At 53.3% G+C, this 17,706-nt stretch overlaps 1 protein-coding gene across 1 annotated transcript in view; it reads left to right on the plus strand.

The window, feature by feature from the left end:
- Window positions 1–17,706, plus strand: part of LOC144734587 (uncharacterized) — a 42,308-nt gene that overhangs the window by 6,619 nt on the left and 17,983 nt on the right. The window contains exons 3-6 of the mRNA XM_078616841.1: window positions 1,646–2,113; window positions 3,467–3,526; window positions 4,333–4,413; window positions 5,555–6,290. Coding sequence (XP_078472967.1) covers window positions 1,648–2,113; window positions 3,467–3,526; window positions 4,333–4,413; window positions 5,555–6,290 — 1,343 coding nt within the window. The 5' untranslated portion in view covers window positions 1,646–1,647. The remainder of the gene's footprint in view (window positions 1–1,645; window positions 2,114–3,466; window positions 3,527–4,332; window positions 4,414–5,554; window positions 6,291–17,706) is intronic.

Here is a 17,706-nt window from a genome sequence, read left to right on the forward strand (position 1 = left end):
AAATCGAAAAATATGTTTACATTGTTATTCACAGCCCTTGAATCATCCACTGCTGGATGACTAAGGCCTTCCCATGCCATGTAGGTCATGGGTTGTGTTTGACCACACTTCACCGCGCTGGTCAGTTTGTGTTGTTGATTGTCCGAGGACCGGTTTGGAGATATCGCTCGCCGCTGATGTTTGCCCTGAGCAGGAATCGAACACGGGTCTTGCCGAGTTCACGGCACCAGTGCGTTCACCGCTGCACTGCTGGTTCTCCCAATAATAATATTCCATTACATATATTCACTCTTCTTCTTGGTTCTTTCGGTAAAGTCACGTGACTTTACCGAAAGAACCAAGAAGATGAATCCCTGCAGTCACGAAAGCTTTAAATCGAAATATATTCACTTTATCAAGACAGTTAAAAAGTACATCTCTGCCGCAGTTATGGAGTGGTCTCTGCACCTCAATGTGAATCAGAATCTTTATTTAGACTGGGAGGAATCTGATGAGCTATGAAGCTCATTTTCGCAGATGGTCAGTTTGGGCGGGTCAGCAAGAGTATTAGACGGGTCAGCAGGCAGAGCGAATGGTTTTCTAAAAATAAGTTTCGTACGTAGTCGGTACGTGGCAAGAGAAAAAAATACACGTGTTGCTATTAATACGACGCAGCATTTATAGCAAGAGCAGACGGCCACTTTAAAAAAAAAACCTCGGCTTGCGGAGGCTGGAGCTCATGCCCACCCGTCCTCGATTTTGATTTGGGTCCCTTTCTTATTTGCCTCACTGTCACCTTTGGCAGTCTCGGTGATAGCAGATTGCTCGAGTTCTGCTGGAATAGATCGGCAGTGGCGCGTTAATTACGCGTGTGAGCGGGAGAACAAGTGCCGTGTTTGTGTCTTGGAGATTACTCGCTCGGAATAGAACCCAGCGTTTGGGGCTTCGTCTTCAGGACACCTCTCAGAGTGATCTTTGACGTGGCCTCCAGCTCTTAAAGAAACACCCAGATCCACCACGGCTTGAACCCATGCCCCCGTCACCCCCCCAGAATTGCTGGTTCAGTGTTTCATCGTAGACGTAACCTTTCAGAGAGAAAGCGAGAAAGAACACCCACGGCTAGGACTTTAACCCAGGTCTTAGAGACATTACATCGATGTCTCATCGCAGGCATTAGAGAAAGAAACGCACCCAGGGAGTCATCCGTTATTTTTCATTGTAAACACGTTCCTTCGGAGTGGGCAGGTAGGAACTTGGTTGGACGGCGCATTCGTGCGATCCGTGTCACGCGGCGCAAGCTGCGTGGGGCGGCTCGTCACGTGGTGCTGAGCCCGCCCCCAAGCGCTCTATGAAATACAAATCGAGGGCGTGGCTATGCACGACGGACAGACAAATAATCCCTGGTGGGCAGTGTGGAACCTGTTGTTCCTACCTGTATAAATGAGCCACATATAAATGTATAACTTGTATCAACTCTCCTCGCCAGTTAATGCTGAATTATTTCGCCGAAGCACTCGTGTCGTAGCCGAGCTAGACAATTCAGCTGCAGTCAAACCGAATATTCGCCCGGCTCATAGCTGTCGCCAATATTTCCGCGGCGCCCCTCCAGCCCTGCAGATTTTTCCGTGTGTGTGTTTTTTATTGCCGCCCGGCTCGAACCACGCAGGAATGGCGTGCGCCGCGGTGTTGGAGCCGAGCAGGGACTTCCCGGCGTGGCTGGAGGCGCAGGGCGTGAACGAGGAGGTGGCCCGGGCCATGGACTCGGAGCTGGGCATCCGGGACTACGGGGTCCTGCGCGCCTGCGTCGGGGACGGCCTCGTGCGGGCCGAGCTGCTGGCCACGGCGCGCGACCGCCTGCCCTTCGGCTTCTACGCCGTGCTGCGGCAGGTGGTGAAGGCCCTGCGGGGCGCAGAGCCGTTCCAACTGCCACTTTTTGACGACGGCGGCAGCAGCGGTGGCAGCGGGTCGTCGCCCGGCGTGGTGAGGGACGTGACCCTGGAGGGGTTGATCGAGGTGCTCGCCAACTTGTTCGGCGGACTGAGCCGCGAGCTGTCGGTGTCCATGCAGAGGCTGGGACGCGTCCACGGAGCGGACTGCGGCCCCGGGGAGGAGAATGGAGAATACCCGAGTGCCGGTGAGACTTCCATGGGCAGTCGTCGGCGTCATCGTCTTCGTTAGGCATGCAACGATGAAGCCTACACCCCTCGCGCTCGCACGGTTACTCCCCGACTCTTTTGAACACACATGTGCGCGTGTGTGTGTTGTGTAGTGGTTAGCGCGCCGCACTATGAACCCGGTGAGCCGAGTTCGATTCCCGCTTACGGACAATACCGGTGACGATTTTCTCAACCGGTCGTGGGCCTCCCCTAGGTCGACTCGGCCTCAAATGAGTACCTGGTGTGGTGTGTAAACATCACACCATGCCGGCCTTCATAGGTGCTCGGTAACAAAAAAAAACTTTTCCCAAAAGTCAAAACCATCCCCATCCTACCAGACAAGGCCCATTGAACCTATTAGCTTTTTCAAAAGCGACCTGGCCACAAATGATAGCTCAACAAAGTGGCTTATAATTTGGACATTTACAGCAGGCAACATTATCTAAAAATAGTCGAACTGCGCCTCTCTAAACGCGGAGGGGAGAAAAACCGGAGGACCAGAATTTTGGGCAGAAATAGGTTAGCCGTGTATACACAGCGCGGAGTGGCGTTAAACAGAACCTCAGCCAAAGCGTGGGGAGACGTATCACTACTCGATGCCCGATTCACAGACACGGATGAGGCATCATCACAGCAGCGCCACACATCGCTCCCCTGCTCCTCTCGATGCAATTATCTGGCTCAACCGCTTCAGTGTAAATTTATTGTCGGTGCTCATTTATCAACATCGGACATACAAGGAAGATGAAATTTGGCGTTGCATTTCCATGAATCAAGAATGTACGTACGTATGTTGAACTTCGGTGCATAGCCAACCATGCTAATCGGAGGTGCGAAAATAATTATTGATTTTCTTGGTTCTTTCGGTAAAGTCACGTAGAATGGAAATAATAAAAATCAAACATAATAAAATAATTCTCACGACGTTTCGGCCACAACGCAAGCAGCCGTCCTCAGGTGGAGAACAGGTCTGTCGATAAGACAGAGTCTGAATGACACGTCCTTGGCTTGGACCGTCTATTTAAGCTGGGAGGGAGGAGGAAGAGCGCCTTGACAAAATAATTTGCATATCAAGAGGATTTTTTGCATATTTACGTAATATTACACTATGTATTATTCTACCCACCCTACTGCACACCACACTGCTGCATATTCACCATACAACTACTTTACCGAAAGAACCAAGAAGATTAATCCCTGCAGTCACGAAAGCTTTAAATCGAAATTTAATTATTGATTCTCGCACAGCTGATGCAGTAATGGTGTCGTAAGCGTACGAATGTGTTTTAAATGAATCCCACTGTGCCTCATGCATTCTGCTCTCTGTGCAGGCAACGACCCGTCCCAAGATCAAGATCATGGAGCGGACGGCCACTACTTGAACCAGTCCTGTAAGTACCGCACCGCACCGCTGTTCACCTCTTCGTTTGAGTTACGTCAGCTACGTTGTGGGCGACGAGATGTCTCGGACGAGAGCGGATGTGCTTCGACGTGTCGATAGATTTTTTTTTCTTTGCCAAGTCGCGACGATCGGCCACGGGATTCGCTCGTGCGAGGAATCGATTGTTATGTTCTTGCCCTGGGGATTTAAAGATGTCTGTCGGTTGGACCGCCGTGCGACGGACATTGATGCTCCGTGCAGCGGGGCTCGTGGAAGAGCAGTCCCACCGTCGCTCAGACGCCGTTACCACTACCTTGCCAAAATACACCCGTCTTTCAGCACCGCACTTGACCTTCTCTAAGTGTCCCGAAAGATCCACTGGGGTTTGATCTTCCAGGAAGCTGCTCGTGGTCCACCCTTAATCGCACCCGCCGCACGACACTGGGCGCAGATGCGGATACCTGATGCACAAATGGAAAAAAAACTCTGCAGTAGCATGCGACTGTGCTCATCGAGATCAGACCATACAACGTATCACGACGCAATGCTCCAGTCCACAAATGTGGAGGAGGCATCACGGAAATACACTCCGCTGATGCTCCTGATGCGGTTGTCTGGATTGACCACATGAATGTGAAATTGTAGTCTGTATGCATTTACATCAGCAGCCGTACGAAAGATGGAAGTGTCCCAAAGATCATGCGAGCCACAAATGACGTCTCTCGCTCGTGCCAACTCTACCCCGCGGTGCCGGAGTCAACACTGGAGCGAGAGCCACTGAATCGGTGTTTTCGTTTTTCTATTTTCTATTCGCAGACGAGGACGCAGATGTCCCTTCCCTGGAAACGTCCAGCACCATCAACTCGGACCAGGGAATTAAAATTGAGAGCGTGCCAGGTATCTCCGAAAACGTTCCGCTACTTTGAATGGGGCGTCACGGGACCGTGAGAGAGGTGGTGTGTGACGGCTTAGGAAGGCCATCAGTCGGCATTCGATAGGTCGCGGCCGACGACGATGAAGACGCTGCTGATGACGTGAGAGAGGAGCAGGGAAGCACAACCTCGTGTTGCATGTGGGGTTGGAAGCACACCGAGTCACCCGTTGACTGTCGCGCTGGCCCTGCGCGTCACGTGTGCCAGTGCGTGTGTGTGCTTGCACGTCACGTGTCCGTGCGTGCGTGTATTTGTACACATCACATGTTCGTGCGTTAATCACACCTCCAATTAGCATGGTTAGCTATGTACGGTGCGAACGAAGTTCATCATACATTGCATGTCCGTGTGGTCGCGTAGTGGTTAGCGCTCTGTGCTACGAACTCGGCGACCTGATTTCGATTCCCGCTCACGGCGATCATCAGTGATGAATATCTCAACCGGTCATAGGCCTCCCCTAGGTCTATTCAGCCTTAAATGAGCACCTGGTGCAGTGTGTAAACTATCAGCACTGGGGAGACAAAGGCAGCTGGGCGTGGTGCTACCCACCCACCCCCTCGTGTGCTGTGCCGCCCTTCATCGGGTGCTCGCTAACAGCACTTTCCCCAACAGTCTCTTAAAGGCTATACGTGGAATTCTTTGTTTTTGCGTCATGTGACCATGTGGATGAGTTCGCGCACGCCACGTGTCCATGCATGTTTCCGTGCGTGTGTTTGCACGCGCGTGACGTGTGTGCGTGTGCGCACACACGTGTGCTGCAGGTCATAGCTCCCAGCCGTTGCACAGAGGTCAGAGGTTAGGTGGCCGACCTTCGTGGGACTCCTCGGGCAGTGGGAAGGCCGCTCCGTCGACAAGCTCCCACCACTTAGGCAAGGCCCAGGGTCATTTCTACCGAATGCCAGTCAGTTACTGCAATCTCGGCGAACAACCGTGTTGCTATAATTGCAATTAGAATTTTCCCCAGAACTGTCAAGAGATCGTCGCGGTTTTAACTCTGTGAGCGGAGAGACATCCACAATAGTTAGCTGTAGCCTCCGCAACCAACCGACCGACCAACCGCCGCGTCTCTCCGCTCCTCCTCTGTGGCCCCCCTCCTCAACCTCCAGGTAAAGCGACGGTCGGCGGCGATCATATGTTCGCAATCGAGGACGTCACCTCGCTTCAGAGCGACAAGGTGCGACTCGTGCTGGCGGCCAAGATACGCACCAACGCGCAGCAGCAAGAGCGGCATCTGTTGCAGCAGCAGCAGCAACAGCAGCAGCAGCAGCACCAGCAAGGGCTGGCTACCCGTCGATGCGCCGAGAACCTTCCGGAGCCCGTCTACCACGCCGCGCAGCTGCCCAACTCGCACGCGTACCCAGCGGTGCCGGGCGGCAGGAACGGCGCCCCGTCTCCGGACGCCGACGCCGACCCTGGGCGGCCGCACGAGTGCCGCCAGTGCGGGCGGCGCTTTGCCAAGTCGGACCAGCTGACGGGTCACATGCGCATCCACACGGGCGAGAAGCCGCACCCGTGCGACTTGTGCGGCCGCACGTTCTCGCACTACGGCAACCTGAAGACGCACCGGCGCACGCACACGGGCGAGAAGCCGTACCGCTGCGGCGCCTGCGGCCGCGCCTTCTCGCAGTGCTCCAGCCTCAAGACGCACCAGCGCATCCACACGGGCGAAAAGCCGTACTCGTGCGACGTGTGCCCACGCGCCTTCGCGCAGTACTCAAGCCTCAAGTACCACATGCGCACGCACACGGGCGAAAGGCCCTACGCGTGCCAGGCCTGCGGCAAGAGCTTCAGCATGTCGAGCCACTTCAACAGGCACAGGCGCATGTGCTCGAACGCGCTCGTGTAGAAAGGGGCCGGGGGTGGCGGGCGCGGCGGGCTCGTTGGGTGGGGGGTAGCCAGGTCTAGGCGTGGTTTCGGTGAGGAAACAAGCGTGGGGCGGGGGGTGCAGCTGGATGGACTAAGGCGAAGTTGGGGAAAGGCTGCGTTGTGTTTGCAAGCGCGTTGTTTCCCAAGGATCGTGACAAGGAAGCGGGGGGAGTTTGCTGTGAACTCCGCTGACTGCGATTTACGAAGTGGCCAGGCTGCACGGGGGTTTGCATGCATGACAGCAAGCGGCAAGCTGTACACACAGCTGACTAGACATTGGGTTGTTTGTGCTTTTGTTTGCACAGCAAACGCGATGGAGACGTTGAGTTGTCGACACAACAAAAGCACACCATCTTCTTGGTTCTTTCGGTAAAGTGACGTAGAAGGGAAGTAATAAAATGATAAAAATAAAAAATAATAAAATAATTCTCACGACGTTTCGGCCACAACGCAAGCAGCCGTCCTCAGGTGAAGAACAGGTCTGTCGGAAAGACGGCTGCTTGCGTTGTGACCGAAACGTCGTGAGAATTGTATTTTATGTTTTATTTTTATTAATTTATTATTTCCCTTCTACGTGACTTTACCGAAAGAATCAAGAAGATGAATCCCTGCAGTCACGAAAGCTTTAAATCGAAAAGCACACCAATTAGGCACACGGCAGGTCCAGAATGGGTGGGCTGTGTATGCACAGCAGACCAGATTGTGAATTGCTCATACAACAGGTGAGAGAGCTTTGTTCTCTCTCCGTGCGTGCGGTGTCCTTTTTCAAAAACGTTGGCAACCATGGCCATCCATCTCCCATTAACTCTGTCCTTGATATTTACTCAAGAACTTGGCATTTGATACTCCTTCCCAGTTTTCATCCAGTTGTTCAAATTGCTGAGCTGCGCTCGGGTGTGTTTCTGTTTATAATTTATTGGTGTTTTTTGTTTTGATCCTTAATCGAAATCGTCACGGAAGCCCTCCTTTGCAGGCGTGTGCAACACGCGCCCTTCCTTGTTCGATCTCGAGAAAATGTTCGTGGCTTCCTGTAAATAAAGTTTTTCTTGCAAACCGTATCTTTTGCTGTAAGTCGGTTTTGTGAAAGCTCGTAAGACCCATCGTCCATTATCGTGGTGACCTCGGCACCTTTTGAATGTTGCTGAATGCTTCTCGTTTGGTGACCACCGCACGCTGCGGCTGCTGTTGTCCACCGGTTGATGAACTGCTATACTATTTAACACATGTAGGCTTTCGCGACCGGTGCGTTGGAGAGCAAAGCCACAACATTTACAATCTGAGTACTGGCCAGATTGTAAATGTTGTGGCTTTATACTCTTTCGGTAAAGTCACGTAGGTAAAAATAAAATAAATCACGATGTTTCCAACGCAACACGAGCGTTCGTCTTCAGGTGAAAATCTCGATAGCTGCGATGTCTGCTGCGAGCAGCACGATGTCTGCTCGAAACGTCGTGATTTAGTTTCTTTTTTTTCTACCCACGTGATGATGATTGCTTGTCGATTTAAAGCTTTCGTGACTGCAGGGATTCATCTTGGTTCTTTCGGTAAAGTCACGTAGAAGAGAAATAATAAAATAATAAAAATTAAAGACAGCGTCTGAACGACAGACCTCTTCTTCACCTGAAGACGGCTGCTTGCGTTGTGGCCGAAACGTCGTGAGAATTGTATTTTATTATGTTTTATTATTAGATTATTTCCCTTCTACGTGAATTTACCGAAAGAACCAAGAAGATGATTGCTTGTGTTGCAATCGAAACGTCGCGATTAAATGTATTTATTTATATATTTATTTTCTTATTTTTTTCTTCACCTACGTGACTTTACCGACAGAACCAAAGAGTATGGATTCCTGCAGTCACGAAAGCTTCAAATCAAGATTGTTGTTGCTTTGCTCTCCAACACACCCATGTGCTGTACTAGTAACGAATTGGCATGTTCTGTTCACGTGACAAAGCTTACTAATTGGCTGTGTCGGTGGTGGTGGGTTTAACGACACATTTATATATGCGATCTAACCCAAAAACCCCTGGATTATGGATACTATATTTTTTTTTTGACGAGGCAAGGCCCATTGAGCGTTTTTACAAGTGACCTCGCCACAAATGATAGCTCAACGAAGTGGCTTATCGTTGATAATTGGTTTTTTAGCCTTTTATCTGGCAACAAAACTGACACCTTTTTTTTACAAAGAGTCATGTTTGCATAGACCACATTACCCGCGGTTTGGAATGCAAACAAAAAAAACAACTCTGATAATGTATGCACTGTCCTTGAAGTTGATTGGTCCACACCCGAGACAGCTTTCCTTAGAGCCTAGTCTCACATGGTGTTGGACCAGATGACGCCAAAAGGCGCACAACTCAAAGACAATGCACCATCAGAGTTATGTTTTTTGTTTGCATTCTGACCGCAGGTATTGTGGTCTATGCAAACATGACTCCTTGTAAAAAAAGGTGTCAGTTTTGTTGCCAGATAAAAGGGTAAAAAAACAATTATCATATTTTTTACTGGCAAATGAGGTTCCAATGGTGGCATATCGTCGTGTGGAAACGTATAGCAGCGGCCAATTACGCGCATATCTAAATGTGGAGTGGAAAAAGACCAGGTGACCCGGAGAATAATCCACGCGAACACGGGGAGAACATGCAAACTCCAAATATACGGCTGGTGTCAGGGTTGGGATCCAACCCGCGACCTCCTGCATACCAGGCGAGGCAGTTAACATCTCACACGGGTTGGATGTCCCCGGGGCAACTTCTCGTCATGTGCGAATAGTGCCAGGAGCGTTAACACGAACACGCAAGCCACCTTTGTTCGTTCAGCGGTGTTTAGTGTCATTGTCGCCACTGGAAATATTTGTTTTGTGTGATTTGTTTTTACCTGTTCTTGTACTTTGCGATCCTCTCGTGTTTTTTTGTATTTGTTACTTTCTGACCCACCCCTACAGGACATCTGTGATGAAAAGAGCTTCATAGCTTATCGGATTCCTCCAGAATTAACACATTCCTGCGGAGGGAGCTGGTAGGAACGTTGGGTTGCTCGGTCAATGGCCAGGGTCAACGGCGGCGTGGTGTATTCCGCAAATATGCCCGACTGTGAGGGCGGGCACAAGCCGGCGTGAGTAGGTTAAACGTTGAGTTTTATTAGGGCACCACGGGGTGACCAGCCCCTCCCCACCCAGCCCCTCCCTACCCTCCCCTCCCCACCCAGCCCCTCCCCACCCAGCCCCTCCCCACCCTCCCTTCTCCACCCAGCCCCACCCCTCCCATTTTTGGATGCACGACGGACGGACACAATAATCCCCTGTGGGCTGGTGGAACCAGGTGGTTCCTACCAGTATAATAATAAAAAGAGCTCTAAAGTAGCTCAGTGGGCCTTACCTGGTAAAATAAACCATTATTTAGTTGAACACGTAGACTTTTGGCGACTAATTAACATAAAGGGTTTTTTTGGGGAGGGGGGGGTTAGATCGTGTAAATACAAATGTGTGAGAGAGCGCTGAACCAGTAACGAATTGACACGTTTTGTTGACGTGACACACCTTATAATCTTGGTTTTTTCGGTAAAGTCACGTAGAAGGGAAACAGTAAAATAATAAAAATATAAAACAATAAAAATTCTCACGGCGTTTCGACTGCAACACAAGCAAAAAATTGAAAATGTTCTTGCTGTGGATTTCACACCTGATGATGATTGCTTGTGTTGCAGTCGAAACGTCGTGAAAATTTTATTGTTTAATATTTTTATAATTTTATTATTTCCCTTCTACGTCACTTTACCAAAAGAACCAAGAATATGACACATTAATATTTTACACGACCTAACCCCTAAAAAAAAACTCATGTTTCAACAATATTTTAAACTATGTTCGTTCTGACCCCGTGCCCCTGCTTACTGAGACGTTACAAAAAGAGCTTAATAGCTTATCGGATTTCCTCCAGTATTAAATAAAAAATAAGCAACATTCTAGTTTAACGCGTAGGCTTTCGCGAACAATATCATCCATTATATGAATGTGTCATTAAACCCGACAGCCAATTATTAAAGGGGTTTGTTCACGTAAACAAAATGTGGACAATTCGGTGGGGGCCGTCCATAAATGACGTCACGCACCTGGGGGGGGGGGGGGTCAGACATTTGTGACGATGTGTGACGAGGGGGGGGGTTTGAGAAATGTGACGTCACATCAAAGTGCACAACTTTAAATAAATATAGACAACACGTTCTACTTAATTAAATAGACTTTGTAATAAATGTTTTCTCCTACAACATCAGAGTGCAGCGCCACATTAAATACGCACTACAATGACAATAGTTTAAAGCGATTTGAAGGATGTTTTTTTAGGGGGGGGGGAGGCAGAGCTTTGTGACGTCATTTGAGGGGGGTCTGACTTTTTATGACGCCATGTGACGAAGGGGGGGGTCAAAAATCGTCAAAAATCGCGTGACGTCATTAATGAACGCCCCTTGTGTTTTTTTGGGGGGGGGGCAGAGCTTTGTGACGTCATATTTTAGGGGGGGTCTGAGTTTTTGTGACGCCGTGTGACGAAGTGGGGGGGGGGGTCAAAAAGTGTCAAATCGCGTGACGTCATTTATGGACGGCCCCTTACTGGTACAGCAGCACCGGTTGTGTGTTGGGAGAGCAAATCCACATGTACGGGGCAAAGGTACTCAGATTGTTAATGTTGTGGATTTGTTCTGCGTAGATCGGTTAAAAATTATGATTTTAAATTAATTATGAGCTATCTACGTGACTGTACCGAAAGACCCAAATAATATGAAATCCTGCGGTTAAAGGTCGAGATTTAACAATAAAATTAATTTAATATTAATTTATTTGTTGCTGTTGCTGCCGGGCGCGGCGAATCTGCAGTCGCGGCGCGCACCGCCAACTTTGGCGCTGACGTCACCCGGCACGCGCGGGGCGCCCAGAGGTGAGGGTGGTGAGGGTGGTGAGGTGGTGAGGGTGGTGAGGTGGTGATGGTGGTGAGGTGGTGAGGGTGGTGAGGTGGTGAGGGTGGTGAGGTGGTGAGGGTGGTGAGGTGAGGGTGGTGAGAGTGATGAGGTGAAGGTGGTGAGGTGAGGGTGGTGAGGTTAGGGTGGTGAGGTGAGGGTGGTGAGGTGAGGGAGGTGAGGGTGGTGAGGTGAGGGTGGTGAGGTTAGGGTGGTGAGGTGAGGGTGGTGAGAGTGATGAGGTGAGGGTGGTGAGGTGGTGAGGTGAGGGTGGTGAGGTTAGGGTGGTGAGGTGAGGGTGGTGAGGTGAGGGTGGTGAGGTGAGGGTGGTGAGGTGAGGGTGGTGAGGTGGTGAGGGTGGTGAGGGTGGTGAGGTGGTGAGGGTGGTGAGGTGAGGGTGGTGAGGTGAGGGTGGTGAGGTGGTGAGGGTGGTGAGGTGAGGGTGGTGAGGTGAGGGTGGTGAAGTGAGGGTGGTGAGGTGAGGGAGGTGAGGGTGGTGAGGTGAGGGTGGTGAGGTGAGGGTGGTGAGGGAGGTGAGGTGAGGGTGGTGAGGTGGTGGTGAGGTGGTGATGGTGGTGAGGGTGGTGAGGTGAGGGTGGTGAGGGTGGTGAGGTGAGGGTGGTGAGGTGAGGGTGGTGAGGTGAGGGTGGTGAGTTGAGGGTGGTGAGGTGAGGGTGGTGAGGGAGTTGAGGTGAGGGTGGTGAGGTGGTGGTGAGGTGGTGATGGTGGTGAGGGTGGTGAGGTGAGGGTGGTGAGGTGAGGGTGGTGAGGTGAGGGTGGTGAGGGTGGTGAGGTGAGGGTGGTGAGGTGAGGGTGGTGAGGGTGGTGAGGTGAGGGTGGTGAGTTGAGGGTGGTAAGGGTGGTGAGGTGAGGGTGGTGAGGTGGTGAGGTGAGGGTGGGCAGGGTGGTGAGGTGAGGGTGGTGGTGGTGAGGGTGGTGAGGTGAGGGTGGTGAGGTGAGGGTGGTGAGGTGAGGGTGGTGAGGTGAGGTGAGGGTGGTGAGGTGAGGGTGGTGAGGTGAGGGTGGTGAGGTGAGGGTGGTGAGGTGAGGGTGGTGAGGTGAGGGTGGTGAGGTGAGGGAGGTGAGGGTGGTGAGGTGAGGGTGGTGAGGTGAGGGTGGTGAGGGAGGTGAGGTGAGGGTGGTGAGGTGGTGATGGTGGTGAGGGTGGTGAGGTGAGGGTGGTGAGGGTGGTGAGGTGAGGGTGGTGAGGGTGGTGAGGTGAGGGTGGTGAGGGTGGTGAGGTGAGGGTGGTGAGGTGAGGGTGGTGAGGTGAGGGTGGTGAGGTGAGGGTGGTGAGTTGAGGGTGGTGAGGGTGGTGAGGTGAGGGTGGTGAGGGAGGTGAGGTGAGGGTGGTGAGGTGGTGGGAGGTGGTGATGGTGGTGAGGGTGGTGAGGTGAGGGTGGTGAGGGTGGTGAGGTGAAGGTGGTGAGGGTGGTGAGGTGAGGGTGGTGAGGTGAGGGTGGTGAGTTGAGGGTGGTAAGGGTGGTGAGGTGAGGGTGGTGAGGTGGTGAGGTGAGGGTGGGCAGGGTGGTGAGGTGAGGGTGGTGAGGTGAGGGTGGTGAGGTGAGGGTGGTGAGGTGAGGGTGGTGAGGTGAGGGTGGTGAGGGTGGTGAGGTGAGGATGGTGAGGGTGGTGAGGATGGTGAGGGTGATGTGGTGAGGGTGGTGAGGTGAGGTGAGGGTGGTTAGGTGGTGAGGTAGTGAGGTGAGGGTGGTGAGGTGAGGGTGGTGAGGGTGGTGAGGTGAGGGTGGTGAGGTGAGGGTGGTGAGGGTGGTGAGGTGGTGAGGGTGGTGATGGAGGTGAGGTGAGGGTGGTGATGGTGGTGAGGTGAGGGTGGTGAGGTGGTGGTGAGGATGGTGAGGTGAGGGTGGTGAGGTGAGGGTGGTGATGGTGGTGAAGTGGTGAGGTGAGGGTGGTGAGGTTAGGGTGGTGAGGTGAGGGTGGTGAGGGTGGTGAGGTGGTGAGGGTGGTGGAGGTGAGGGTGGTGTGGTGAGGGTGGTGAGGTGAGGGTGGTGAGGTGAGGGTGGTGAGGGTGGTGAGGTGGTGAGGGTGGTGATGGTGAGGGTGGTGATGGTGGTGAGGTGAGGGTGGTGAGGTGGTGAGGTGAGGGTGGTGAGGTGAGGGTGGTGAGGGTGGTGAGGTGGTGAGGGTGGTGATGGTGAGGGTGGTGAGGTGAGGGTGGTGAGGTGAGGGTGGTGTGGTGAGGGTGGTGAGGTGAGGTGAGGGTGGTGAGGTGAGGGTGGTGAGGTGGTGAGGGTGGTGAGGTGAGGGTGGTGAGGTGAGGTGAGGGTGGTTAGGTGGTGAGGTGGTGAGGTGAGGGTGGTAAGGTGAGGGTGGTGAGGTGAGGGTGGTGAGGTGAGGATGGTGAGGGTGGTGAGGATGGTGAGGGTGATGTGGTGAGGGTGGTGAGGTGAGGTGAGGGTGGTTAGGTGGTGAGGTAGTGAGGTGAGGGTGGTGAGGTGAGGGTGGTGAGGGTGGTGAGGTGAGGGTGGTGAGGTGAGGGTGGTGAGGGTGGTGAGGGTGGTGAGGTGGTGAGGGTGGTGATGGAGGTGAGGTGAGGGTGGTGATGGTGGTGAGGTGAGGGTGGTGAGGTGGTGGTGAGGATGGTGAGGTGAGGATGGTGAGGTGAGGGTGGTGAGGTGAGGGTGGTGATGGTGGTGAGGTGGTGAGGTGAGGGTGGTGAGGTTAGGGTGGTGAGGTGAGGGTGGTGAGGGTGGTGAGGTGGTGAGGGTGGTGATGGTGAGGGTGGTGAGGTGAGGGTGGTGTGGTGAGGGTGGTGAGGTGAGGGTGGTGAGGTGAGGGTGGTGAGGGTGGTGAGGTGGTGAGGGTGGTGATGGTGAGGGTGGTGATGGTGGTGAGGTGAGGGTGGTGAGGTGGTGAGGTGAGGGTGGTGAGGTGAGGGTGGTGAGGTGGTGAGGGTGGTGAGGTGAGGGTGGTGTGGTGAGTGTGGTGAGGTGAGGTGAGGGTGGTGAGGGTGGTGAGGTGAGGGTGGTGAGGTGGTGAGGGTGGTGAGGTGAGGGTGGTGAGGTGAGGTGAGGGTGGTTAGGTGGTGAGGTGGTGAGGTGAGGGTGGTGAGGTGGTGAGGGTGGTGAGGTGAGGGTGGTGAGGGAGGTGAGTTGAGGGTGGTGAGGTGGTGGTGAGGTGGTGATGTTGGTGAGGGTGGTGAGGTGAGGGTGGTGAGGGTGGTGAGGTGAGGGTGGTGAGGTGAGGGTGGTGAGGTGAGGGTGGTGATGGTGGTGAGGTGAGGGTGGTGATGGTGAGGGTGGTGAGGGTGGTGAGGGAGGTGAGGGAGGTGAGGGGATGGTGAGGTGAGGGTGGTGAGGTGAGGGTGGTGAGGGAGGTGAGGGTGGTGAGGGTGATGAGGTGAGGGTGGTGAGGTGGTGAGGGTGGTGAGGTGAGGGTGGTAAGGTTAGGGTGGTGAGGGTGGTGAGGTGAGGTGAGGGTGGTGTGGTGAGGGTGGTGAGGTGAGGGTGGTGACGGTGGTGAGGTGAGGGTGGTGAGGGTGGTGAGGTGAGGGTGGTGAGGGAGGTGTGGGTGGTGATGGTGGTGAGGTGAGGGTGGTGAGGTGAGGGTGGTGAGGTGAAGGGTGGTGACGGTGGTGAGGTGAGGGTGGTGAGAGTGGTGAGGTGAGGGTGGTGAGGTGAGGGTGGTGACGGTGGTGAGGTGAGGGTGGTGATGGTGAGGGTGGTGAGGGTGGTGAGGTGAGGGTGGTGAGGGAGGTGTGGGTGGTGATGGTGGTGAGATGAGGGTGGTGAGGTGAGGGTGGTGAGGTGAAGGGTGGTGACGGTGGTGAGGTGAGGGTGGTGAGAGTGGTGAGGTGAGGGTGGTGAGGTGAGGGTGGTGACGGTGGTGAGGTGACGGTGGTGAGGTGAGGGTGGTGAGGTGAGGGTGGTGAGAGTGGTGAGGTGAGGGTGGTGAGAGTGGTGAGGTGCGGGTGGTGAGGTGAGGGTGGTGAGGGTGGCGAGGGTGGTGAGGTGAGGGTGGTGAAGTGAGGGTGGTGAGGGTGGTGAGGTGAGGGTGGTGAGGGTGGTGAGGTGAGGGTGGTGAGGTGAGGGTGGTGACGGTGGTGAGGTGAGGGTGGTGAGGGTGGTAAGGGTGGTGAGGTGAGGGTGGTGAGGGAGGTGTGGGTGGTGATGGTGGTGAGGTGAGGGTGGTGAGGTGAGGGTGGTGAGGTGAAGGGTGGTGACGGTGGTGAGGTGAGGGTGGTGAGAGTGGTGAGGTGAGGGTGGTGAGGTGAGGGTGGTGACGGTGGTGAGGTGAGGGTGGTGATGGTGGTGAGGGTGGTAAGGTGAGGGTGGTGAGGGAGGTGTGGGTGGTGATGGTGGTGAGGTGAGGGTGGTGAGGTGAAGGGTGGTGACGGTGGTGAGGTGAGGGTGGTGAGAGTGCCAGAGTGGTGAGGTGAGGGTGGTGAGGTGAGGGTGGTGAGAGTGGTGAGGTGAGGGTGGTGAGGTGAGGGTGGTGAGGTGAGGGTGGTGAGGTGAAGGTGGTGAGAGTGGTGAGGTGAGAGTGGTGAGGTGGTGAGGTGAGGGTGGTGAGGTGAGGGTGGTGAGGTGAGGGTGGTGAGGGTGGCGAGGGTGGTGAGGGTGGTGAGGTGAGGGTGGTGAGGTGAGGGTGGTGAGAGTGGTGAGGTGAGGGTGGTGAGGTGAGGGTGGTGAAGTGAGGGTGGTGAGGGTTGTGAGGGTCACGGGCGAGGCAGGCGAAGGTCTCCCCCTGCAGCCTTTTGTTGACTTCTCGGCTGGTCGGGTGACTCTTAGCAGAGTAGCAGCACCTAGTGAGGGTGGCACGCACACACACACACCGGCCGCCTTTGTCTCCCCCCCCACAGTGGCGATATTTACGCATCGAACAGTGGTACTCATTTGAGGCTGAGTCGATCTAGGGAGATGTCCCAAGACCGGTTCAGATCATCGCTATCGCCGGGTTCGTAGCGCAGCGTGGCGCTAACCACTGCGCCACCGCTCCCCCGCTCAAAGCACCCCTTGCTAATGTTTACAAAACAGCAGCGGGTCAACACATTTATGGCTGAGTCGACCTCCGTCAATTGATTGGGGTCCGTGAGCGGGAATCGAACTCGGTTCTGCTCTTGGCCGGCTTCGGAGTGCAGTGCAGCGTCAACCACCGTGCCACCGCTCCCCATGGATACACTCTACACACAGTATACAATATTTACTGATTATATATACTACACATATATATGCAGCGATTACTGTTGCCTTGTGTGTTTACATAGCTGCGCCTTAACAAGTGGATCATAAACAATGGGGCGTGTGCATTGTGTGCGGAGTCTGTGCATGTGTCCTTGTGAATGCCCAATGATCTTCTTGGTTCTTTCGGTAAAGTCACGTAGAAGGGAAATAATAAAAAAACATAATAAAATACAATTCTCACGACGTTTCTGCCACAACGCAAGCAGCCGTCCTCAGGTGAAGAACAGGGCTGTCGGTCAGACGGTGTCTTTCCGACAGCCCTGTTCTTCACCTGAGGACGGCTGCTTGCGTTGTGGCCGAAACGTCGTGAGAATTGTATTTTATAATGTTTTATTTTTATTATTTTATTATTTCCCTTCTACGTGACTTTACCGAAAGAACCAAGAAGATGAATCCCTGCAGTCACGAAAGCTTTAAATCGAAAAATGCCCAATGAGTCTACACGTGTAGATGGGTGGAAATGTGTTTTTTCACTTGAAACTCTCCCCTAGGTTCAGTAGAGACACTCTTAGGGTGTTCCATGGCTGTTAACCTTCATGATCCTACTGCCTTTTTATTCGTCGTGAATTAAACCCAAAATGTATTTTTCCTAAATCTTAACATGGTATTCCAAAAGTGTCTCGGTGCGCCACGGTGGCTAGGAGATGTTAAATACCTCGCCTGGTATACAGGAGGTCGTGGATTCGATCCCAACCCCTGACGATGCCTGCTGCTGTATATTTGGAGTTTGCGTGTCTCTCATCATCATCATCATCACGGTGGCTAGGAGATGTTAAATACCTCGCCTGGTATACAGGAGGTCGTGGATTCGATCCCAACCCCTGACGATGCCTGCTGCTGTATATTTGGAGTTTGCGTGTCTCTCATCATCATCATCATCACGGTGGCTAGGAGATGTTAAATACCTCGCCTGGTATACAGGAGGTCGTGGATTCGATCCCAACCCCTGGCGATGCCTGCTGCTGTATATTTGGAGTTTGCGTGTCTCTCATCATCATCATCATGGTGGCTAGGAGATGTTAAATACCTCGCCTGGTATACAGGAGGTCGTGGGTGTTCGATCCTGACCCTGACTCCTGTATATTTGGAGTTTGCATGTTCTCCCCGTGGTCGTGTGGATTTGTCTCCGTGTCTTCCATTTTTTTCCTCCACATTTAGAATCAAAATACATTTAGAGTGTTTAGCTGCTATACATTTCCACGTGGTAAGCCAATTCGTTGAACTATCATTTG

The sequence above is a fragment of the Lampetra planeri genome, chromosome 3, assembly GCF_965212315.1.
Source record: "Lampetra planeri chromosome 3, kcLamPlan1.2.h2, whole genome shotgun sequence".
In the NCBI taxonomy this organism is placed as follows: domain Eukaryota; kingdom Metazoa; phylum Chordata; class Hyperoartia; order Petromyzontiformes; family Petromyzontidae; genus Lampetra; species Lampetra planeri.